At 44.7% G+C, this 26,565-nt stretch overlaps 1 protein-coding gene across 1 annotated transcript in view; it reads left to right on the top strand.

Moving 5' to 3' along the window:
• Window positions 1-556: 556 nt before the first annotated feature.
• Window positions 557-26,565, top strand: part of NUDT3 (nudix hydrolase homolog 3) — a 49,661-nt gene continuing 23,652 nt past the window's right edge. The window contains exons 1-4 of the mRNA XM_008791893.6: window positions 557-782; window positions 888-1,067; window positions 2,875-2,952; window positions 14,060-14,156. Coding sequence (XP_008790115.5) covers window positions 640-782; window positions 888-1,067; window positions 2,875-2,952; window positions 14,060-14,156 — 498 coding nt within the window. The 5' untranslated portion in view covers window positions 557-639. The remainder of the gene's footprint in view (window positions 783-887; window positions 1,068-2,874; window positions 2,953-14,059; window positions 14,157-26,565) is intronic.

The following is a 26,565-nucleotide window of genomic DNA, read 5'->3' as shown; positions in this document are numbered from 1 at the left end:
CAAATCCGGCCTCGTTTCCCTCTTACAAGACAAACCCTCCTCACTGAAACCTCCTTCCGGCCTATGTTAAAAAAAACTCCGGAGGAGGGACATACCTTAGGACACCGAAGAATGGGAAGAGGGAGATCCGCAGAATGGGGAGCCGGAAGTCGGGAGATCTAGGACATGGAAGCGGTCTTCTCCAGAGGTTTCTCCGCCGCAGCTCAATATCTAGGGTACGACCTCACGGGAGCGAAAAAGGGATGAATCGAAGTTGGAAGAAAGTCAAGAAAATAATTAAAGCAGGCCATTTCCTTGCGGGCTGCGGGCCTGCCGCTGCCGCCTGTGGGCCAGCTAGCCTGTAGGACTAAAAGGAATCTGACCCCAAAAAAATGGGTCGGGTCGGGTCCGGATCGAAGTTGGGTGGACCCAATCTGATCTGAAAAATTGAACGGGTCTAAATTTAGGATCCGACCTGGCCTCGCGGGTCCTAAAATTTGGATCAGCTCGGGTCGGATTTCACGTGGGTTGGATCGAGTCACGGGTCGATCTGGCCCATTTATAGCCTTACAGTCGCCGGATTCAAGGAACCTAATAGCCACCCCGAATGATTAATTTCTACGCGACCTTCCGGCCCCCTGGGGCAAATTGGGAGCACCAATGTCCGACCCAAACTTTGTTTCGGCCTCCACTCCGATCACGCCCTCTTTCTCCCCGGTCATGGCGGAGATCAATCACCAAGACGAGGAGCTCCTCGACGTCCTCACGAGAACTGGAGAGAAGACCGGCATCGCCAAGCCGAGGTTCGCCCCATTCCCCCATTGATCGGTCCAAGAACTTCTTCTTTCTTTCTTTCTCGTTTTATTCCTGCCCGAAAAATCTCATGGGATGCATTCTTCTTCATGCAGGGGGCTCGTTCACAGGGATGGGGACTACCACCGGGCGGTTCATGTTTGGATATTCTCGGAGAGCACTCAGGAGCTCCTCCTGCAGCGCCGAGCCGACTGCAAGGATTCTTGGCCCGGGCTGTGGGATATCTCTAGCGCTGGCCACATCTCGGCTGGGGATTCCTCCCTTATAACTGCCAGGTAGTTAGATTCACTCTGATTATAAGTTTATTCCCGTTTCGGAGTTTATGTTATGATTGTTTATGGAAGAAAGATGAAATCTTGCTGTTTCTTGTGACTCATTTTTTCTGTTTTCGTTGGATTTTCTTTTGCTTCGTCGCTATACTTTGAATTCTTGGTTTAATTGTTCGTTTATTAGTTGATGCATCTCTCTTTACCTTGTTCTACGGTTGTGATAGACCTATCGAAAGTTCTCTTGATTGTAAGGTAGCGGCGCGAATGTAATTCTGTTCTAGGGTCGATGTTATGATTGCTACTGAAAGAAAGATGAATCTTGCTGTTTCTCGATCTTTGTTTCCCTTTTATGGGTTAAGAGTTCGATCGTGCCTTTTTGCTATACTTTGAATTCTTGGGTTCTGGTTGGTATCTAAGTTGGTGTATCTCTTTTTACCTTCTTTGATGGTGCGTCTAAGTTAAAAGGCCTCCTGACTGGCAGGTATCTGTTAGCTGTGAGTTTCATTCTGTTTTAGGATCAATGTTATGGTTGCTACTGGAAGAAAGATGAATCTTTCTATTTCTTGCACTTCTTTTTCTTTTTGCTTTTTTCTGTTAGAGTTTCTCGTGCTTTCTTGCTATGCTTTTAAATCTGAAGTTCTTGCTGTGCATCTCAGTCAGTGCACCTCTTTTACCTATTTTTACGATCATGATGCTGTGTTTGAAAGGTCTCCTAATTCTCAGATAGTAGAATCCACTGCTCTTAGTTTATTTCTTTTTTAGAGTCAATGTTATGGCTATTTTTGGAAGAAATATGAACTCTTGCTGCCTTTTGTGCCTGTTTTCTTGATCACAATTTTTTCACTCCTTTGCTGTCCTTTGAATTCTTAGGTTCTTGGTCTCAATCTTAGTTAGCACTTAGCAGACATCGTTATCTTCTCTTCCAATTATGATACAGCTATTATAAGGAAATCTGACTGCCAAGTACTTAAATTCCTTAGTCATGAGTTTAATTCAGCTTTAGTGTCAATTTTGTGATTGCTTTCAGGAGAAAGATGGAATTTCGCTCTTTTTTTGGTTAGAGTTTCTCATGCTTCTTTGATTCTTGGTCTGCATCTTAGTAGTTCTGCCTCTTTTTACCTTCTCTTATGATTATAATGTGCCTATATAAAAAGGTCTCCTGACTGCCCAGTAATCAAATCCACTGTTTATGAGTTTAATTCTGTTTTATAGTCTATTTTGTGTCTATTTATTTGAAGAAAGACAAAATCTTGCTTTGAGTTTCCTGTGCTTCTTTACTGTACTCTGATTTCTTGGGTTGTTTGTCAGTTGGCCTTCATCTTAGTTGGTACACCTAGGGCATGTCTTAGTTAATTTTTTCTTTCTGCGTGCTTCCTGCAGGGATAAGTCATCTCTCAAAAGTCAATGATAAGAATAAGATGAATGATTTTTGAAGAGAAGTCAATAATGGTTTTTTGTTTTTCTGAATTTTGCCTATTGATATCTTCATGGGACATTGCTTGATGTTTGTAGACAACTTATAGTGGCTCTGGCCATAGATATTTGTCATGAAGCTTTAATTTTAGTTACAAAAATTAGTTATTCTCAAAAGGGAGCATTATGAGAAAATTTCACTACTTGGTGGCTGTGGCTGTTTCCTTACAACTTTTCACTACTAAGATGTTTACTTGGTTCCTTAAATTTATGCTAATATTGTAATAGTATTACTTTTTTTTTGGTGGAGAATTCTTGGAAATCACAAATTTTTTATTTGATTCAGTTTTTCCCCTTAATCTTTGTATATTGCCTAATTATCTAGATTATATTTTTACAGGAGGGAGCTTAACGAAGAACTAGGCATAAGCCTTCCAGAAGATGCATTTGAGTTGATTTTTGTTTTTCTTCAAGAGTGGTTTGTATACTTTTGCCCATAGTGTTAACATTTTTGTTTTATTTTTGTCTAAACTTTTAACCCAATATATTTAGTTACCTACAAAAGAATTTGTGTATAAGACATTTTCTATTATGTACATTAGATCTTTGGCCCTTGCATATATGCTTGCTGTTGTTTTCATTAAATGCAGCACTATTGCATAACTTAGTACATTTAAGCTAACGCCCTAAGCTAACTTCCTTTTCATGACACTAGGATAGGCTGCTACCCTATTATTTTTTGCATTTTTTTTTCAATCAAACAAGTATAGCATAAGCTTGAGCTGTATGTGGCAGACATTTCTTAATAAGGCAATGAGTAAGAAATGACCTGATTTTGCTGATTCTTCATTGAAGTCACCTAATAATAATGTTTTGGGTATAAGATTTGTGGATCCTATACATTTGACATCCTCATTAAGACCAGGAGTTGTGGTCCAAGATTTGTGGGACTGAATCCAAAATGCAAATTGGGCACCCTTAACAGGACCCAGTATCTGGACCTAACTTGAACGAGATTTTTTTTTTTTAAAAAGTATATCCATCTAGTGCCGAAGGGAAAGTGTCTCATTGGGTTCTTATATTTATTTGTGCCGTAGAGATTAATACAATTCCCTGTATTAGAAGGTATCATCTTCTTCATTGTCTAGACTCTTTTATTTTTGGGTACAACGGCGGCTCACACCCTCCGGGTGTGGATACGGCCATCAAAATTCAAAAATAACAAAGCAGAAAGAGACTCCGGCACTATGTCGCGCTTCATCTAAACAAAACCTTCAGAGTGGTGAGCCGCATAGAAAGCGGCTTAATCAGCTGCACAATTCGCTTCCTTGTAGATGTGTGTAGCCTGATGGGTACTACACTCCTGTAAGAGTCCGCGAATGTCAAGAAGCAGCGGCCTGCCCTCGTCTGCACGTCCCCGACTCCTAATCCAATCAATCACTGTGGCCGAGTCGCCCTCGAGGATGATTCGGTCCACACCAAGTGTCTGTCGGGTATAGGATATGCCCTTCCAGGCGGCTCTAAGCTCAGCACACACCACCGAAGAATCGAAGATCTGCTGGCTTTCCGTTGCCACTAGTTTGGAGTCATAATCTCTAATGACGAAGCCTATGCCTCCGCCTCTTCCATCAGCGGCTATACTGCCATCGAAATTCACCTTCAGCAAGCCAGAAAGTGGGGGCACCCAGGATACGAAAACATATCTGGACGCTACAAGAGCAGAAGGGGTACTCCAGATGTCCATGGCCAACCCGGTGGGTGAACTCTCAGCAGTGCTAAAGAACTCCGCATGCAGTAATGCCATGGCCACCACCGCCTTCGGGAGCGAGCTGCGACCCTCAAAGACTTGTGCGTTCCTGTCCAACCATGAGTGGTAGGCCAGGTAGGCAATACGAGTTTCTCTCTCCTCCGCCCTAGATCCTGACCTCGGAACCTCCAGAAAGCGCAGAAACTCCTCAGTGGACGACCATCTCTGCCCCCAATCATAAGAAAACCCCGCACACCTCCAAATCTGACTAGCCCGCGGGCACTCGACTAGCACATGATAGATGGACTCCACCTCCGGGCATACTCCATAATCTGCAGCTATCCACACTCCCTGCTATGCCAGGACGCTCCTAGTGGGTAGGCAGCCCTATGCTACCTTCCACAGGAACAGTGCGATGCGGGGATGGACACGTAGTCTCCAGATCCAGCTGTCATCAAACTGTCGGGGCACCGCTCCTCTCATCCGCGCTATGTCACGGGAGCTCACTACCGTCCGCTCGGACAGACTCCATACCCTTCTATCCGCTGCCATCCCCACCGGGACCGGTAAAGTCAGCACCCGCTCTGCAAGCTGCTCACCAAACACCTGCCTAACAATATTTGCATCCCATCTCCGCTCCTTCTGGACAAACAAGTCACTAACTGTGCGACCTTCCAACCATCCATGGTCCATCAGTGTGGGCCAGTCCTGCAATGTGCCCTTCGATAGCCACCTATCTTTCAGAATGCTGATGGTCCGACCATCCCAAATCTCCCATCTGATCATCGGAAGCACCCCCAGGGCACGAGCACATATCTCTCTCCAGATAAAGGAGGACCCTTGTCCAGCTCGAAAGGTGGCCGAGGTGGTGGGGTTTCCATACTTCGCCCTTAGTAGAGAAGCCCAGAGACTCTTCGGCTCCAGAAGGAATCTAACTGCAAGCCTAGTGGCCAGTGTCTTCCTGCGCTCAAGTAGAGAGTGGACTCCCAACCCACCCTGACTGGTTGGCTGACAAATGACCTCCTATGCCAGTAGGTGGACGCCCACTCTATCCCCACGACGCCCCTAGATGAAGCTCCTGAACATCCTCTCCAAGTCTCGGAGCACAGTAACCAGTACCAGTGTATTGGATAGTAATAAACAGGGATGGAACTCAAAACTGACCTCAAAAGAGTAACTCTACCCATCATCGATAGGGTGCTCACCTGCCTGTTCTCCCACCCGCGTCTGATGCTCGCCTCTATAGATGTGCACTCCCCCGCCGCAGGTACCGACCCATGATCGGGATCCCAAGGTATCTAAGAATCTCCTTTTGCTCGCCAATCCCCAACTTGCTCATGATGGAGGCCTTCACCCTAGGATCGGTCCTCGGACTAAAATAGATGTCCGACTTAGACAAGTTGACCATCTGACCTGAAGCTCCACAATATCTTCCCAGGATCCCGCTAATAGTCTGTGCTGATCTCCGTGTCGCGCGGATCAATAGCAAGCAATCATCTGCAAAAAGCAGACGTGAGATGCAGGCCGCACCTCTCGCCGGCCTATAGGCCTTTACCTTCTGTGATACTGCTACATGGCGAAATACCTGTGAGGCTGTGACAAAGAATCTGAGCAAATGATGAACAGAACCGGTGACAGTGGACAACCCTACCTTAGGCCCACAAATGACTCGAAGTACTGCGACGAGGATCCATTTATCAACAGTGCAAAGGATGGTGACAGAATGCAACCCTAAATCCACCTGATCCACTGTGGGTGGAAACCGAACATCTCCAAGGACCGCCTGACAAAATCCCACCTCATCCTATCATATGCCCGCTCCATATCTAGTTTGACCCCCATCAGACTCCTACAACGGGGAGCTTTCTGCAGGTCAGACATAAACTCATGAGCACTGAGGGCGTTATCAGAGATCGAACGTCCCCCAGCAAAAGCTCTCTGCTCAGGACAAATGATCCTGGGCAAGATGCCTCTCAACCTCTGGACCAAAACCTTTGCCACTACTTTATGCAGGGTAGTGCACAAGCTAATAGGTCGGACGTGGCCCGGCTCTACTGGGTCTTGTCTCTTCGAGATCAGGGCGATGAAGGTCCGCCTCCACTCCTTGGGCATCGACGCCGATACAAAGAACTGCTGGATAGCCGCTAACACCTTCTGTCCGACAATATGCCAGTACCTCTTAAAAAAGGCTGGGGGAAATCCATCCGGGCCTGAGGCTTTATCCTCACCTAGGGACCAGAGGGCTTCCTGAATCTCCATATCCGACACTGGTCTGGTCAGCGCTGCATTTTCTTCCTCAGTGACCTGCTCCTTTGGGACCGACCCACAACCACCGCCACCGCCGTCCATACCCCCTGACTCGGTCCATCTGGCACGAAAAAACTACTCTAAGGTCCTCACAACCTCCATGTCCTCTGACTCCTGCCCACTGCTATCCCTAATCCTGCGAATCCTGTTCTGCTGTCTCCGGATGATAGTCGACTGATGGAAGAATCTCGTATTCCGGTCCCCCTTTCTGATCCACTGAACTCTCGACTTCTGCCTCGAGAACACCTCCTGCTGCCTGAGTAGAGAGTGATGCATAGCCAATAGCCCCCTGAGCTCCTCTGGTCCTTCTCTGATAGTCCACCACTATCCTCTCGGGCCTGCAAGCTAGTAATGGATGCTTCGACTTCTTCCACCCTTATGAACAAATTCCCCACTTCCTCCTTATTCCACCTTTTCAACTGGTGTTTAGTCAACTCAAGCTTCCGAGTCACCCTATACATCACACTCCTACGAACTGGCGATCGCCAAACCTCCCTCACCATATCCCACGACCTCGAGTAGGACAACCATACCTTCTCAAACCAAAATGGACTATGAATCTGGACGGAGTGTGAGGTACTCACCAGTATGGGGCTATGGTTAGAGGCAATCCTGGGCAGGTGGCGGACCCAGTAATCCAAAAATTTTTGGATCCATCCGGTCGAAGCAAATACTCGGTCTATTCACTTCTAAACTCGTGCTCGTCCCAGCCGGTTGTTGCACCATGTGAACCTCGGACCTGTGAAGCCAAGGTTAGCTAGCCCATTGGAATTGGACAATATAAAGTTCTGAAATTTTCGGACCTTAATTTTTTTGGTGAAGGCCTTCCCGCCCCTCTTCTCCTCCGGGCCATCAATGCAATTGAAGTCCCCCGCTATCATCACCGGGTGCCCCAATTGGATGAGGTTAGTGGCCTCCTCGCATAGCACTCTTCTCTTTTTATACTCTGTGCTCGCATAGACTGCCAATAAGACCCGGGGGCCCATTACCATTTGATATCACTAAGGTCACCTGTTGATTGCACCGCTGAAACACGTCAATACTACACGACCCCATCCTCCACAAAACAATAATCCCCCCGGACAACCCCTGCAACTCCACTGCATATGTCCCCCAAGACCTCGAAATAGCACGCATGGCCCGCTCTAGACTGACCCCCGACAATCTCGTCTCAAACAGAATGCAAATCTCAGGATCATGAAGGCATACCAATCTTCGGAAAGCCGGTCTGAAGGATGATTTTCCTGCCCCCTACAATTCCACAGTAACACCATTTAGAAGGCTGGATAGTGCCTGGCTGAGCCACAACCTCCCTCTCCTGTGACCCATCCATCTCCTTGGGGTACCTTGCATCCCTCTGTCTCTGGTCTTCCAAAGCCTCCTTCAGCTCCTTGACAACCTCTGCATGAGCCGGACCGCATGCGGGTCCTGCTACACTAGCGTCCGAGATAGCCCCAGCCTCCTGTGCCACAGCATCCGGCAAGCGATTCGGGTCTTCATGTGCCACATCAGCACTGATCCCCCCTCCGGCGACGCCTACCAGGCTGGCCGCTAGAGCCCCCGCCAGGATATCGAGACCCGTCGACGAGGAGGCCGAAGCGGTCCTCCTCGACAGTGCATCCTTCTCTCTAAGCAAGGACTTGCTGCTGTGGCCCCCATTCGCCGCTTCGTTGCTTTTGACGTCGCTAGACCTGATGCCAGCTGACCGGACTCCTCCCAAGACCGCCGGCGACAGGCTCCGGCTGCGGAATCTCTGCCAGTCAGCACCCTAGCTTGCCGCCGCCGCCCCCGGCACGCATGGCATGGAAGGGACTCGTGCCAAACGGGCTGTGCCACATTCAACCGGCCCGAGTCTCGCCCCTTTCTTCGATGGGCTTCGAGCCCGTTTCAGGAAGTCGGCCCCGCTCTCCGCACCGGATGACGGCTTGGCCTCGGCCCGTGGTTGGGCCTTGGCCTGGGCCTGGTCCAGTGGGCCCACGGCCCTATTCGGCCCACGGATATGGCTTGGTCCAGCGCCTTGACCTTTGGTCGGCGAGCCCGGTGCTCGGGGCGCAGCGGGGGCTAATGTTGGCCCACGGGACTTTGTGGTCCCAAACCCTGCGCCAAGGTTTGGTAGTGGTTATGTTGTTGGGACCGACTTGAAGTGGGTATCACGCTCTTCTTCTTGCTGCCGTTGGAACCACGCCGTGTGCTATTGCTTTATGGCTGCCGACGGTGGAAAAGAATCAATGGTTGGGGTTCAATAATGAAAGAAAAATTGACTCTATTCCAATAAGCAATGATTACAAGAACTCTTGGCAAGATCCGGAAGGAACCTTGCGATGCCTAAACAATCTAAGGGGAGTGATGTTCTCCACCCTAGCCCAAGCCTTTCGGCCAAAAGAAAACTAAGGGATACAACCCTTGACACAATACTAGAATTCAAATGATTGATGGATGGCGACTAAAGGCCCTAATGGCTCTTTATATAAGCCGAGTGCCTTGGCTTATTCGGGACTGAAATCAAATGACAAAAGGCTTCCTAACTTAGCCGCAAGGGGGTCTAACCAAGTGCTGCAAATGCTGGACGCTTGGGATGCGTTGCCTGGTTGGCCGGGGCGCGTGTCTCGTGCGGATGCTTCCACCTGTCCATGGCGAGCCTGATTTGGTTGCTGCGTTGGCTGGCTGGATAAGCTTCCGGGATGCGTTTCCTGATTTACCATGATGCGCCTCCTGATTTCCCAGGATGCGCTGCTGTCGCCCTTGCTCTCGCGAATCACTGACTTGGCTTCCTGTCGTGTGTTTATCTCGCGGCCTGCTGCATCTTGGCCGCCCATGTCTTCGCCTGCCAAATCTCCATGGAAGAGCCGGCAGGCTCCTCCGTTGATTCTGCGCGTGATCCTTCCTTGTTTGGCCCTGCGCTTGTGCGTGGATTCCTGCCATGTGTCTCGGCCGGCTGGCTTTGGCCGGGCACTGCCTTGCGGGGCCTTACCTTGTTTGTTCTTGCGCGCGGATGGCTGCCACTTGTCCCTTTGCCGCGCCTTTGGCTTGGCTGATCATGGCTTTCCTTGTTTGGCTCTCGGGTGCGCATGCGCTGGCTAGTCCGGGTTCAATGTGCGCGGGCTTGGTTGGCCTGATGTGTCTTTGGTTGGGCTTGACCCGTGTGCTGGCCTTGAACCTGTTTGGCTTGGATGCGCTTGGTCGGATGCAGTCTCGGCCGAGCCTTGCGCTTGCTGTGCCTTTTGTGCGCGCGCCCTCTTGTGCGTGCGCATGGGCTGGTGCCCCTGGTTGTCGCTCATGTCCATGCCCACGTCCGGCGTGCGTGCAACCTACTGTTGTGCGTGCGCCAAGTGCTGGCGAGGAATGGGGAGGTGGCCTGGCTGTGCACTGGCCGACTCTAGCCTTGGCGAGGTTTGGGTGCGCCAGGCGGGCGCGGGCGCGCGCTGGTGCACGTGGCACTGGGGCGGCCTGATGCTCGGGCGTTGGCCGGCCCAGCTTCTGCTCGTGCGCGCAGAGGTCTGCGCGCGGCTGGGCATGCGCGCGCAGGGCCGCGTGCTGCTGGGCGTCGGGCGCGCGGGTGGCCGCACGCTGCTGGGGCGTGCGCGGAGTGCCACGCGTAGGCGGGCACGTGCGTGGCGGGCCGTGCGTAGGCGGGCGTGTGCATGGTGGTCTGCGCTCCTGCTGGCGTGTGCGCAGAGGGCCGTGCGTCGGCGGTGCGCGTGCGAGGTGGGCTGCGCGTGCCTGGGGCTGCATGGGCGCGCGGAGACCCGCGCGCTGCTGTGGCCATCTGGGCGCGCGATCGGCCGCGCGCTGCTGCGGTGGGCGCAAAACCTCGCGCAGGCGCTGGGCCGGTGGCTGGCGAGGTTGGCCATTGCTTGGGCAAACCTCCAAGCAGTGGATTTGGCCCGATGGTTGGACTTGGCCAAGGTTGGCCTCGACCAAACCCTTTGGATTTTGGCTTGGCGGGCTGGGGCGCTCATGAGCTGGCCCAGGGCCTAAGCCATGGGTTTGGTTCGGATCTGCACCCAAGTGCAACTGGGTCTGAGTTGACTCAGTTTGCCGGGAGGTCGACGCCGCATCGGTGGCCGAGTGGCTTAGCCCAGAGCCCTTCCTCGGAGAAACTCGTCGGGCGATTTTCTTGGGCTTCTACCACCCCTCGGAATCCGGCGGTGATTCAGGCGTTTGCACTTCCTCCCTAGCCGAACCAGGTACCGCGTTCACCACGCCTGCCCGCCGAGTCGCCTCAGCCGCCTCAGTCGTCTTCTTTGCTCCACCCCGGGCGGCACCGCCCCTCATCTGCCTCTGCCGGGTGACAGTCATCCACGGGCCGAAGGCCGACCGACCCTCCACCTGAGGGGGGGCTTCCAGCCCACTGGATGGCTCACCGGATTCCTCCGTCGCCTTGAGCCCCGGCTCCACCCTCATTTTCAGTCCCGAGTCTTGGAGCCGACACTCGCCGGACTGGTGGCCCATGCGGGCACACCGGTAGCACAGACCCGACAAGTCTTCGTAAGCGAAGGTTTGCCAGAACCTCGCCTTCACACCCTAGATGATGGTCCTCAGGATCAATGGTTGCAGGGAGTTGATTTCGACCTTCACCCTTGCATAACCGATGCGCCGCCTCTCGCTTGAGAACCGGTCGAGCTCCAGGGGTTTCCCCACCTCTGCCACAATCACCCGGATAGCCTCCATATCCCAATACTCAAGGGGAAGTCCAGGCAACCGGATCCAAATGACTGTACGACTCACCAAGTGGATATTCGGAATGAAATTGGGCATTCAATTCTCCATTGCCAACAGCTGGCCCGCCGCCAGCCATGGACCAGCTGCAAGCACCGCCGCCCGGTCGTCGCCAGATACGAATCAGATGGTGAGAAACCCCTCCATCATTGGCAAAACCTCGACCTCATTTTTCAACTTGCCCCGGTTCCGGAGGTCTTGCACCACCAACTCCGGGGGAACCCGCCGCCCCAGACTCCTTGCGATCACAGCCGTATCCTCCCAGAGGCCTCTGGTTTGCGACACCCGCTCTAACGGGACCACCGCTACTCGGGGGTACCTCCGTTGAAGTTCCTCCAGCTCCGCCGCAGTGAAGCGATGGATGGAGTCCTCTGGCCGTTGCTTAGTCCCTCCTGCCACCTGCGACCACAACGGAGTGGTCTTGGCCTGCCCAGAAGCAATGTTTGAAGGCCGAGCACCTCCGGAGCCACCTGGTGCCGCCATGCTAGGGGCCGTCATGGCCGCACACTAGATGTTTGATGAAAGTTGTCCGCCGCACGACTATTGATGCAGCAAGGCATTGCACCTCGATTCTGTCTAGACTCTTTTCATGTCCAGGGGTTTGTTGGAGATTGCTCCTATGCATCTTTTTTTTTTTTGTTTTGTTGACCACAAAATTGGAACCAATTTTTAGAGGATTGATGTTAGGTTGACTGTTGGTCATAAAAATTGATCAATCCTTCTGTGGAGCCTCCGTGGCTTCGAGTTGTACTCTACGACCCATATTTGATGAGGAAAAGATTTGGATGCTGTTGCTTCCTGACTCATTTAGTTCCTTTTATGAAATTATTTTGAATATTAAACTACTGCCTTACTAATCCGGCTGCTCAGCTTGTCGTGTGGCTGTATCCTAACCTGTTACCTGTGTGGTTCTGATCATTATTTGTTTTTGGAGAAATACATACCACTCATATTTAACTTTACCTGTCCCTGTTTCAGTAGACCTGAACCTGATGCTTACCTGAATTTTTTTCTTTTCAAAAGGTTCGGTCCTAGTCACGTTGGCATGCCCAGTTAAGAGACACAGTGTTTCCTTGATGTCTTGTAAGATGATCTGGTTTGACTTTAACCCAAATATTGTGCCTTATTGATTAGGGCTATTCCAGGACTCTCAATCAACTGAGGAATCTGATGGGGCATTAAATGCTTCTCACTTTGGAGTTTGAACAATGAAGAATAATGAACGGTTTCCATTTCCAAGGGGTCTTCTATTTTTTAGGGGATTTTAACTTCGAATCGCTACATGTTTCTGTATAATTTTTGTTTCGCTCTGGAATATAATGCATTTATTGTCAATGACTACCAAAACATATGATACATTACATAGGGATGATGATGAGAGATGGGGGGCCCTTCCAGGCCAAGCATGTATTCAGAGAAGCCAATGGGGCGGCCGACTGGGTGGCTGCCTACGTGGCCCATCACTCAGGGTACGCCCTTTGGTCAGAGGAGGGGGAGCTGCCACTGGCACTCCGCGAGCTGTTGTATTTTGATTTTATTGGGTGTGTTCATGGAATGCCGTACCGGTCCGTACCGGCCGGTACGTACCGGTCCGGCCGTGGACCGGTACCGGAACGGATAAAAAACCGGTATTTTCCGGTTTTTTATCCGAACCGGCCGGTACGGGTGCGTACCGGCCGGTTCGGGCCCGTACCGGCCGGTACGCACCTCGTACCGGTGCGAACCGGCCGGTTCGCACCTCGTACCGGTGCGAACCGGCCGGTTCGCACCTCGTACCGGTGCGAACCGGCCGGTTCGCACCGGTACGAATTTTTTTTTTTTTTTTTAGAACCACAGCGCCGCGCGCTGTGGTTTTTGAAACCACCGTGTACCGGCCGGTACGGGACCGGTACCAGCCGGTACGTACCGGACCGGACCGGTACCGTACCGGTCCGGCCGGCCACCGGTACGCCGACCGGTACCGGTACGGCGGACCTTGGGTGTGTTCGTACACGCACTGTATAAAGCACCCCTTTAAGCAAAAAAAAAAAAAAAGAAGAGATTTGCAGATAATAAGATAATAAATATTAAGCAAGCCAATTTTTCTCAAAGGATGCACATCTTTGAAGCCTTGTGTTGCTTTTTTTTAGTTAATTGATTTTGGCTTCTAGTAACGCATAAACTTGGTTCAGGCTTGATGACAAGTTATCCAGATATGCATCAAGTCTTCCATGATGATGTTCTTCAGGAGTTAATTTCTCAAGTAGAAATGGTTAATAGAAACCTGGCTACTTTATGTTTCAGCCAGAACTCGTCAAGCTGCTGCGAAATTGGTGTGGATTGTCATTTGCTGAAACATTAAGGAAAACTTTAGTGAGTAGTCCTTTCCCAATTTTAGTAGTTATTTGCTGCATTAGTGTAAAAACAATACTTGAGGCCTTGATGAGTTGAGCTGTCACATTTTCATTCTTTTACACATCACTTGAGTTTATTAATGCTGGAGCAAAGGTTCTTTGAACCTTTTGCTATATGATCACATAATTTATTCTAATGGCATGGCCAGGCATGTCAGTGGGCGAAACCGCAACCCTAAATTGCATTGTTTCTACTTGGGTCATTGATTAAGGTGTACTCATAATTTTGCTTGTGTTCTGCTCAGACTACTTCCATTGACATCCCTAGATGTGACTCTTGGTTGGAATTTTTTTTTGATGAATTGGTTAGGAAGTGTAGACAAGCTTCGAATATGCTATAGCTTATCAATTATTGATGAGCTATTGAAATTTTTATGCTATATGTAAATTTAAGCTTTTATATCATTTTTTTGATGCAGTGTTATAAACAATGGGACCTATATCAACAATGAATATAATGATGTATATCTTGTAACAACTTTGGCCCCGATTCCATTGCAGGCCTTCACTCTTCAGGTAAAAGATTAAATTTTTTATTGTAGTGTTCTGTACTAAGTTTGCTATAGTAGATAGTTTGTTCTTTATGCTAATTTGTTATCTCTCTCACTATGAACACTATTCATATCTGCATATTGCTGCAATTAATGATGTATGTAAATATGGTCAGAACTCAGAACTCCTATCTTTTGGAGTGATATATTCAAATGCAAAATGATAATAAAATGATAATAAAACAATAATAAAATTTGAAATAGAGATGAAGCTGATGTAAAGATTGAGGATCATGAAGTTCTTAAGAGTGATTACGGTATTTATGATAGATTATTCATATGAAAGGAGAGATTGAAGAGGATGTTATCCATAGGATTCAATCAAGGTGGATAAAATGGAGGAGTGCAATCGAGATATTATGTGATTGTAGGATATCTATCAAGTTGAAGAAAAAAATTTATAAAACAGCCATACAACTGCCCTTTATGGTAAGAATGTTGGGCAGTTAGAAAATAACATGTACATAAGATGAGTGTGGATGAAATAAGAGTGTTGAGATAGATACGCGGTAATACAAGAAAAGATAGAATAAAAAAATAAAGTCATTCATAAAAAGGCGAAAATAATAGTAATTGAGGACAATTGAGAGAATGACAACAAGATGGTTTGGACATGTACAACGTAGGCAAAAGGGGTGCACCGATATGAAGGAGTGATTTGATGTATGTAGAAGGAAAGAGGGGCAAAGGTAGGCCGAAAATCATATAGGATGGAGTAGTAAGGAAGGACTTGATATCTTAACATCTCTTAGAAAGTATGACCCTAAGCTCAGCAGAATGGAGGAAAAGGATTCATGCAGTTGACCCCAACTAATTTGGGATTAAGGCTTAGTTGAGTTGAGTTGAGTTGCAATTCTTCTATCAATTGTGGGTAGCTAAACAACAAATCCCATCTCTATCGAATATCTATCTAAATGGACAGGAAAATTAAATGAATTTGTCAAAGGAAAACATGCAAAAATGTGTATGTCATGTATAGACCTTCGGTTCCTTAGAAAGTTGAGGCATTTCGCCTACGTTGTCTTTTTCAAAAAATTCCTGCGACACACACATACAAGGGTGGGGACAAGGTTGGCCGACACCATCAGGTGGGAATTGAGATAAGGGAAATATACACCATTGTGATTTCCAACTTAAACCAGATCATAGGAATGAACCATTATTTGGTTTTGCTGAAAGATTCTTGAGCTTCTACTTGTTATCTACTCATGGATATGCAAAAGGTGTTTTGCTGAAAGATTATTGAGCTTCTACTTGCTATCTGCTCATGGATATGCAAAAGGTATTTATATTTGAGAAAGGAAGGAGAATTAGTATATTATATCCTGAGGATGATAGTGTTATTTTGATGATTAACACAACCATTGAGGAAATATCTAATTAAATACTACAAGTTAACATGATACATCATTACTGAATTCGACACTCTCGATACATTAGAAGAATGAGATCAAGATGTCTTTCAATGATTAATAATGAGATAAAATTTGCAATAGAAAAGGGATAGTGAATTCTAAATTCTAATTCAACAAAGTTTCAAGTAAAACGTACTCGTAAGGGCACAATAGTAGTTTTCATTGTTAAGAGTATGTAGCACTACCATGGCATACATTCAAAATTGCTTGAAGTATATTTCATTGATTGTATGGATGAGTCTAACTTTAAGATGCAGCAAAGTGTGGAATGAGTCGACCCCAACAAAGGTGGAGTCGACCCTGGCACATCATGGAACCATCAGGCACACCTCTGCGAAAATGGCACGGATGAACAGTAGTGGAGTTGACCCCAAGTATGGTTGAGTCGACCCCAGCTTCAAGCCTCAAGAAAACAAGTCTCTGGCATTTACTGAGAGGGCGGACCCCAACTTTCCTTGAGCCGACCCCAGGAATGCTTGAGTCGACCCCAATGGAGTCGACCCCAACTGAACATGAGTCGACCCCAAGGCTATGTCGTTCAAAACTGTGTCTCTGGAATCCCTAAGAGGGTCGACCCCCATGGAACTTGAGTCGACCCCACTGTAGCTTGAGTCGACCCTAAAAAGAGTTGAGTCGACCCCAGTGAAAAACAACTGAAATATAAGATTCTGTGATCTCTGAGAGAGTCGACCCCACTATAGCAGGAGTCGACCCCAGTGAAAGTTGGGTCGACCCCACTGGAAGTTGAGTCGATCCCAAGTCTGATGAATAGTGGTTTGAGTCGACCTCAGGAAAGTTTGGGTCGACCCCAGCACGGGCAGAAGCATAACGGCTAGTTCTGCAGAAGTACTTTTTGACCTCCCAACGGCTAGTAACGGATAGTTTTTCAAATCTAACCAATGGGGAATAACCTAAACATGTGGGAAAGTATTTATAATGACATTATTCGTCAGAGCAAAGCATCCTTTTGCAATAGATCAAAGCTTACCCAAGAAAGACAAAAGCCCTAATTTTCTTCATCGAGGTGCTTCATTCTAGAGTCAAAAGGAAGTGGTTGAGCAGATCAAAAAGAGGCATTAAGAGCTCCACCAACCCTTGATGAGTGAAGCATTCCTTGACAAAGAAGAGAAGAGCCATATCAAAGCGATAACTATATTCTAACTCTTCTTTGTAGCTTATATTTGTTATATCTGCTCATTTAGGAGTTTAAACCTTCTTCTTCTTCTTAACGATCTTGTAAGGTTTATTGGTGAGCCCGTAAAACCAACGGTGTAGGTTTGTTGGTGAACCCGTAAAACCAACGGTGAAGGTTTGTTGGTGAGCCCGTAAAACCAACATAGGTTTTTGGTGATCCCGGAAAACCAAATGTAAAGATTTTTGGATTGTGAGCCCGGAAAATACTCCAACTGTAATCCGCGGGATTATAGTGAATTCCCAAGGGATCGCTTGGGGAGTGGACGTAGGTGCATAGGAGAGCACCGAACCACTATACTTCTTGTTGTTTGTATTGTGTATTGTTCTAAGTTCACTATTTGTAGTTAATCTATATTAACCAAATCACTCACTCATCAATTAGCATAATTAAGGAATCGGAAATCAAGAAAAACCAATTTACGCTCTTGGCTTGTCACCTTGGGCAACAAGTGGTATCAGAGCAAGGTGCTCTCATAGTATTTGTTGATCTTACGATCAAGAGTCAAAGATCATGACAACCCAAGTAGGATGTTCTATTAGCGAGGGACAATCTACAAATAGACCACCCTTGTTTAATGACACTAATTATACTTATTGGAAAGCTAGGATGAGGATATTCATTCAAGCACTAGACTATGACATGTGGAACATCGTAACTAGGGGGCCACACACACCCACAGTTAGTATAGAGGGCACAATCATTGCTAAGCCTGAAATGGATTGGAATGAGAGTGATAAAAGACTTGCACAATTAAATGCTAAAGCAATTAATATACTTTACTGCTCACTAGATATAAGTGAATTTAATAGAATATCCACATGCATCTCCGCTAAAGAAATTTGGGATAGACTAGAGGTCACACATGAAGGAACTAATCAAGTCAAAGAATCTAAAATAAATATATTAGTACATAAGTATGAATTGTTTAAAATGGAATCCACTGAGTCCATAACTGAAATGTTCACTCGATTCACTGAAATCATAAATGGACTAAAGAGTTTGGAAAAGTCTTATGCTAACTCTGAACTAGTGTGAAAAATTCTCAGGTCTCTACCAAGAGTTTGGGAGGCCAAAGTAACTGCAATTCAAGAAGCAAAGGATCTCAATACACTACAATTGGAAGAACTTCTTGGATCACTCATGACCTATGAGCTGACAATGAAACAAAACTCAGAAGAGGAGGTTAAGAAAAGGAAGACCATTGCCTTGAAATCCACAGCTCCAAAGCAGGAAACTGCATCAGAGGAGTCCGATGATGAGAAGGAATATGATGAAGAAGGAATGGCAATGCTTGCAAGAAAATTCAGAAAATTCATGAAAGGTAAAAAGAAATTCCATAAAAGAAAACCTTTCGTAAGAGGTAGCTCAAGCCGGGAAAAGGGAAAAGAAAAGGAAAAGGAAAAAGAAGTGCCAATATGCTATGAGTGTAACAAGCCCGGGCACTTCAAGATAGATTGCCCGGAATTGAAAGGGATGGCAAGAAAACTTAAAAAGAGGAACCTCATGGCTGAATGGAGTGAAAGCGAGGAGTCAAGTTCGGAAGAGGAAGATCAACAAGAGACGGCCCAAATCTGCTACATGGCCAATGACGATGAGGTAGATTCTGAACTTGAATGTGATTTTTCGGTAGAAGAGTTACATGATGCATTTTTAGAACTGATGGAAGAACACAAGAAGCTAATTCATAAAAATAAAATTCTAAAAGATGAAAATCAATCTCTTATCAAGGATAAGCTGAAACTATCTAATGATTCTGAAACATTAAGTAGGAGGTTCACAAATGAAACCAAGAATCTAATTGCTGAAAATATCAAGCTAAAAGAAGATGCAGAAAAATACAAATCCTTATTGGACAAGTTTACACTTAGTTCAACTAAATTAAATATGATTCTTGATAGTTAAAAAGCTGTATATGATAAGGCTGGTTTGGGATATAAAACAAATAGGAAGCAAAAATACTTAAAGAACATATTTGTGAAAGCCAAAACTGAAAATATAACTTGTCATTGCTGCAATAAAGTAGGACACAAAGCATATGAATGTAATCTTAGAAAGTCTAGCTATAACAAATTGAGTGATAAGAGTAAGCTAAAGTCTAAGAAAATCTAGGTTTCAAAAGGAACATCAAGTACTAACCTTAAAGGACCCAACATGGTTTGGGTACCTAAAGCACATTCTTGACTTTGATTGCAGGAGTGTCTTACAGCTAATAAGAGGGATAAACGATGGTATCTAGATAGCGGCTGTTCAAGACACATGACAGGTGACATAGAACAATTTGTCACCTTGGAATCTAAGGAGGGTGGAGTAGTAACCTATGAAGACAATGGAAAAGGACTTATCATTGGAAAGGGTAAAATCTATATTACTCCATCCACATTTATAGAAAATATTTTATTAGTTGATGGTCTGAAACATAACTTGCTTAGCATAAGTCAATTTTGTGATAAAGGTCTTAAAATCACATTTGAAGCTTCGGTATGCATAATTATAAATCTAAAAGATAATAGCATTGTACTTATGGGATATAAGCATGGAAATATTTATATGGTAGATTTTCATGATTTAGGCAAGAAAAATGGATTATGCTTAATTACTAATGAAGAAAGGAAAAGTGAAACAAGTTGGCTTTGGCACCGTAGACTAGGACATGCTAGTATGGACTTAATATCAAAACTAGTCAAGAAGGATCTGATAAAAGATGTGCCTAAATTAATTTTTGAAAAAGACAATCTGTGGACCATGCTCATTGGGAAAGCAAACAAAAACATCTTTCAAATCAAAAAATATAGTATCAACCACTAGGCCCTTTGAACTCATACACATGGATCTATTTGGGCCTACTAGAACTGCAAGTCTAGGAGGGAAAAAGTATGGACTAGTCATAGTAGATGATTTCTCAAGATATACATGGATTTCATTTATTGCACATAAGAGTGAAGCATTTTCAGCATTCTTGAAATATTATAAAAATATCATAACTGAAAAGAACCTCACCTTAATTGCAATTCGAAGTGATCATGGAACTAAATTTGAAAATCAACGCTTTGAAGAATTTTGTAATGAAAATGGTATCTCCCATCAATTTTCAGCACCTAGAACGTCTCAACAAAATGGGGTTGTTGAAAGAAAAAATAGGACCTTGGCAGAAATGGCACGCACGATGTTGTGAGTCAAATCTTCCAAAGTACTTTTGGGCTGAAGCTGTAAGTACTGCTTGCCATATTTTAAATCATGTTTTAATAAGACCTATAACCAAGAAAACTCCTTATGAACTTTGGAAGAATAGGAAGCCAACTGCTAAATATCTTAGAGTATTTGGATGTAGATGTTTCATTTTAAACAATGGCAAGGAGGATCTAAGTAAATTTGATGCCAAGTCAGATGAAGGTATCTTTTTAGGATACTCTACATCTAGCAGGGCATACAGAGTATTCAACAAAAGAACACTTGTAGTTGAAGAGTCAATTCATATCATTTTTGATGAGTCTGATAACGAGTCTCCTAGGAGAGAAAATACTTCTGATGATGATGTAGGAATTCTTGAGTTGGAAAAATTGAATCTTAATGACGTACCAAATCATGATAAAGAGGACGATCATGTACCACCACACTCTCAAGTCTCAAGACTTACAAAAGGGATGGAGGTACGCATATGGGCATCCTAAAGACTTAATCATTGGTGATTCATCTCAAGGGGTAAGAACTCGATCCTCTCTTAGAAATATAAATGACTATCTTGCTTTTGTTTCACAAATAGAACCTAAGAATTATGAAGAAGCTGAAAAAGATGTAAATTGGATAAATGCAATGCAAGAAGAATTAAATCAATTCAAAAGAAGCAATGTATGGACATTAACTGAGAGACCAAAGCATAACTCTGTAATTGGAACAAAATGGGTCTTTAGAAATAAATTAGATGAAAATGGGGTAGTTATAAGAAATAAAGCTAGACTTGTAGCTAAGGGATACAATCAAGAAGAAGGGATAGATTTTGAGGAAACATTTTCTCCCGTAGCCAGATTAGAAGCTATTAGATTACTTCTAGCTTTTGCATGCTTCGTGGATTTCAAATTGTATCAAATGGATGTAAAAAATGCCTTCTTAAATGGTTATATAGAGGAAGAAGTATATGTAGAGCAACCTCCTGGTTTTGAGAATCATGAATTGCCAAATCATGTGTATAGATTACATAAGGCATTATATGGATTGAAACAAGCACCTAGGGCTTGGTATGATCGATTAAGCAAATTTCTGCTAAATAATGATTTCAGTAGAGGAAATGTAGATAAAACACTTTTTCTTAAAAGAAAAGATAAAAATTTGCTAGTAATACAAATATATGTAGATGACATAATCTTTGGTGCCACTAATGATAATCTTTGCAAAGAGTTTGCTAAATTAATGCAAGGAGAATTCGAGATGAGTATGATGGGAGAACTAAATTTTTTTCTTGGATTACAAATCAAGCAAACTAAGTATGGCATCTTTATTCATCAAACTAAGTATACAAAGGAAATACTAAAGAAGTTTGGGAATGAAAATCACAAGGGGATAGGCACTCCTATGAACCCCACTAGTAAACTAGACAAAGATGTACAAGAAAAAAGTATAGATATGAAGTTCTATAGAGGATTAATTGGATCATTGCTTTACCAACTGCCAGTAGGCCAGACATAGTATTTAGTGTAGGAATATGTGCTAGATACCAATCAAATCCTAAGAAATCACATTTAAGTGCTGTCAAAAGAATCCTTAGATATTTAAGAGGAACCACAAGCATAGGATTATGGTACTCTAGAGACTCTTGTATTGATTTGCTTGCATATTTTGATGCTGATTTTGCTGGATGCAAATTAGATAGGAAGAGCACCAGTGGAACATGTCAATTCTTAGGGAATAACTTAGTATCATGGTTCAGCAAAAAGCAGAATTCAGTAGCTTTGTCAACGGCTGGGGCCGAGTATATAGCTGCCAGAAGTTGCTGTGCTCAAGTACTATGGCTCAAGCAACAACTAGAGGACTATAGAATTAAATTAGACAATATTCCTATAAAGTGTGATAACACTAGTGCCATTAACCTTACTAAAAATTCAGTTCAGCACTCTAAAGCCAAGCACATTGAAATAAGGTATCATTTCATTAGAGATCATGTGCAAAATGGAAATATATGTATTGAGCATGTATGTACTGAGAAACAATTAGCTGACATATTCACAAAACCTTTAAGTGAAGATAGATTTTGCATGCTTAGGAGGGAATTAGGCATATGTGATCCCTTTGATTGAGAGAAAATGGAAGGAATGAGTTGCCTCATGATACTCCTCTCTTATTTTGAAAATCCCATTAAACATGAGTAAAATTATTCATTTCTAGATTCCTTACTCACATATCAATGTCCCACAAAAATTTGGCAAGGATCGGAAGAAAGGAAGAATTTTAAAAAAAATCTTTTTGTTTGGGCTGAACTGGGGCCGACCCGAGCCAGAATGGGGTCGACCCCACGTTGAGTCGACCCTAGCAGAAACTGGGGTCGACCCAACGGCGGGACCCTGTTTTTAAAAAGGGACCCGTGAGCTATTGTTAGGGCACTATTTCATCTTGTCCTCTTCCTAAAATTCTATTTTCCACTTTCCAATTTCTTCCAATCATCTCCAAACAGTAGAAGATTGCTTCCCCAAACCGTTGGATCAAGATCTAAGGAAGCATTTGGTGAAAATGGGACCCAAGCGAGCCGTTGCTAAGAGATCCGGGAGAGTTTCACGGCCAACCCTTGTAGATAGACATGCTAGAGAGTCTTCTACAGTGCCTCCACAAGGTGAGACACATGTAGAGCCTCCTTCTCCTTCCTCCCCTTCAGTTCAACTTGCAAAATATGCGGAGAGACCGGTTACCACGGGGAGAAGGATCCACTCCGAATTTTTAGATCAAGAAGGGTTCCGTTTGGGGGATTGGATCCGAAGGCAAGGATGGGAGTATCTTTGCTCCCTAGATTTGGTGACCTACCCGGGCTTGGTTCGTGAGTTCTACGCCTTCCTAAAGGTTGGACCGGAAGGGCTTGTGTCTGAAGTCCGAGGAATAAGGGTTAGGATCTCGGAAGAAAGATTGAGTGAGTTGTTTCATCTTCCCTGCGAAGGTGCAACTCCATAAAGACCGGAAAGCAAGTTAAGAGCTCTACAGTTGATCTTTGAGAGAGATGATTTTGATTACTCCGAAACTGTGATAGCTAGCTCTCTATCAGCTGAGATGAGGTTGTTGCACCAGAGGTTGGAGACCCCATCCCTGAGGCTGAGGTACCTGAGGATCATCCTATGGCACCTTCAGAGGCTGGCCCGTCGTCATCCGTACCCACGGGGTGCACAGAGGAGTTTTGGAGTAGGATGACTGAGCTTGTGTCAGCTCAGGTGGGGACTCTCTCTGACGGATTGACGAGCAGGATGGACATTATGATTGCTGAGATTAGAGACCTCAGAGAGCAGGTGGGAGCATTACAGAGAGAGAGACTCATGGTCCATCTGTGCCCCGAGCGGCTGAGTCGGAGGTTTCGGCACAGAGTCATCTAGCTCAGCGAGGTCCACGCCAGACTCAGTCCCATCAGGCTCGACCTCTCCTCGCCACTTATACTAGGAGGATGAGGACTAGATCACAGCCCTTAGATACCCCCTAGGCTGATGTTAGCATTATGATTAGTGCCTAGGATTTATCTAGCTCTTATATGTATTTTGCTTTGTTGATGTACTTTGCACTTTGATTGAAGAACATTGTATTTTTGGCATTAATGTATTACAATGTTCCATTTTGATCAATGAAACTTGAATGTTTCTTATTTACTGCCTCTACTTATCTGTTGTCATACACTTGTTTGATGATAACAAAAAGAGGAAGAAGTAAGGAAAGAAAAAAGTCGCAATAAATTGACAAATAAGTTTGAAAATTATAATAGGAGATAATATTCATTTAAGGGGGAGCAATATGTAACAATGAAAATTTTAAAGTCTAAACTTTTAATCAAAATTTCAGAATTTGGCACATACCTCTCATGCCTCGATACATAACTTGAAACTCTTGCTTTATCTCAAATTTTTGAAGTTTTATCCTTAACCAAATATAAAAGAAAGGAGAAGAAAATCAAAAGTTCAAATTGGTAATATTTGGATGAAAAAGGGGGAGACTTCACTCTCAAATTTGAAAAGCTGAAATTCAGCAACTTGAGCTCTTCTAGAACAAATTTTCTAATTTTAAGATAAGTATCAATCTGCTCATACTCAATATTTTGTAATCATCAAAAAGGGGGAGATTGAGGATGATAGTATTATTTTGATGATTAACACAACTATTGAGGAAATATCTAATTAAATACTACAAGTTAACATGATACATCATTACTGAATTCGACACTCTCGATACATTAGAAGAATGAGATCAAGATGTCTTTCAATGATTAATAATGAGATAAAATTTGCAATAGAAAAGGGATAGTGAATTCTAAATTCTAATTCAGTAAAGTTTCAAGTGAAACGTACTCGTAAGGGCACAATAGTAGTTTTCATTGTTAAGAGTATGTAGCACTACCATGGCATACATTCAAAATTGCTTGAAGTATATTTCATTGATTGTATAGATGAGTCTAACCTTAAGATGCAGCAAAGTGTGGAATGAGTCGACCCCAACAAAGGTGGAGTCGACCCTGGCACATCATGGAACCATCAGGTACACCTCTGCGAAAATGACACGGATGAACAGTAGTGGAGTCGACCCCAAGTATGGTTGAGTCGACCCCAGCTTCAAGCCTCAAGAAAACAAGTCTCTGGCATTTACTGAGAGGGCCGACCCCAACTTTCTTTGAGTCGACCCCAGATGGAGCCGACCCCAGGAATGCTTGAGTCGACCCCAATGGAGTCGACCCCAAGGCTATGTCGTTCAAAACTGTATCTCTGGAATTCCTGAGAGGGTCGACCCCAATGGAACTTGAGTCGACCCCACTGTAGCTTGAGTCGACCCCAAAAAGAGTTGAGTCGACCCCAGTGAAAAACAACTGAAATACAAGGTTCTGTGATCCCTGAGAGAGTCGACCCCACTGTAGCAGGAGTCGACCCCAGTGAAAGTTGGGTCGACCCCACTGGAAGTTGAGTCGACCCCAAGTCTGATGAATAGTGGTTTGAGTCGACCTCAGGAAAGTTTGGGTCGACCCCAGCACGGACAGAAGCATAACGGCTAGTTCTGCAGAAGTACTTTTTGACCTCCCAACGGCTAGTAACAGATAGTTTTTCAAATCTAACCAATAGAGAGTAACCTAAACATGTGGGAAAGTGTTTATAATGACACTATTCATCAGAGCAAAGCATCCTTTTGCAATAGATCAAAGCTTACCCAAGAAAGACAAAAGCCCTAATTTTCTTCATCGAGGTGCTTCATTCTAGAGTCAAAAGGAAGTGGTTGAGCAGATCAAAAAGAGGCATTAAGAGCTCCACCAACCCTTGAGGAGTGAAGCATTCCTTGACAAAGAAGAGAAGAGCCATATCAAAGCGATAACTATATTCTAACTCTTCTTTGTAGCTTATATTTGTTATATCTGCTCATCTAGGAGTTTAAACCTTCTTCTTCTTCTTCTTAACAATCTTGTAAGGTTTGTTGGTGAGCCCGTAAAACCAACGGTGTAGGTTTGTTGGTGAACCCGTAAAACCAACGGTGAAGGTTTGTTGGTGAGCTCGTAAAACTAACGTAGGTTTTTGATGATCCCGGAAAACCAAGTGTAAAGGTTTTTGGATTGTGAGCCTGGAAAACAATCCAACTGTAATCCGCGGGATTATAGTGAATTCCCAAGGGGTCGCTTGGGGAGTGGACGTAGGTGCATAGGAGAGCACCGAACCACTATACTTCTTGTTGTTTGTATTGTGTATTGTTCTAAGTTCACTATTTGTAGTTAATCTATATTAGCCAAATCACTCACTCATCAATTAGCATTATTAAGGAATCGGAAATCAAGAAAAACCAATTCACCCCCCCTCTTGGCTTGTCACCTTGGGCAACATATCCTTTATTGTTTGGTGGCAGCTTTATGTGGAATGAAATGTTAAAGTAGTGATTAAAAATGCAGAGAGGGTCATGCAAAAGGATTTTTTGGGTTGCAAATTGTAAACTGAGCCTACTAGGTCTTAGTCTAAGGTGCTAGAGATGTGAAATCTACAAAAACTAGATGTTCTTGTGCTAATGATCTTAAATTACTTTGATTTTTATTTACACAAAGGATTTACAAATCTTGGCATCCATAATGCGGAGAGCATCATGTTGGAGATTTTGCTGTTTTGTAGTCTTTCTTGAGGGTTAAAATGTGCTAATAACTGTAGTTGTTGCTGGAAATTTGGACCTCATACAATAGTTTAGCAGAAAGGACTAAAGTTCCTTGCTTAGAAACAATCTAGGACATTCACCTTGCTTTTTCTGTTGCATGCCATTAAGCGGCAAAAGAATTGACTTAGAACATAAGTAATTGCCTCAAGGAGCTGGGAGAAATAAAATGGAGGCACTCAACATGTTGGAGATTATTTGGTTGGATATAGGATGAGACTATATATAGATATGGTTTTAAAGCTACTAAGCTTGTAGTACAAGAATGTATAAGGCGGAGGAATCCTTTGTTTTAGATCTAGGTGGGCTCCTTTCACCTTCTTTTAGGATGGAATCTATGTTACATGGACTTGGGTTGGTTGTCAAGCATCGGAACCTTGCAATATCTAAGAATTTCTTCTTCCAGATCTGCGTCC

Source organism: Phoenix dactylifera, chromosome 2 (assembly GCF_051530095.1).
Source record: "Phoenix dactylifera cultivar Ajwa chromosome 2, Ajwa_hap1_PhDact_Kaust_v1.1, whole genome shotgun sequence".
NCBI classification, from domain to species: Eukaryota; Viridiplantae; Streptophyta; class Magnoliopsida; order Arecales; family Arecaceae; genus Phoenix; species Phoenix dactylifera.
The sequence above is the reverse complement of the archived record's forward strand: the minus strand, read 5'-3'. Positions and strand labels throughout refer to the sequence as shown.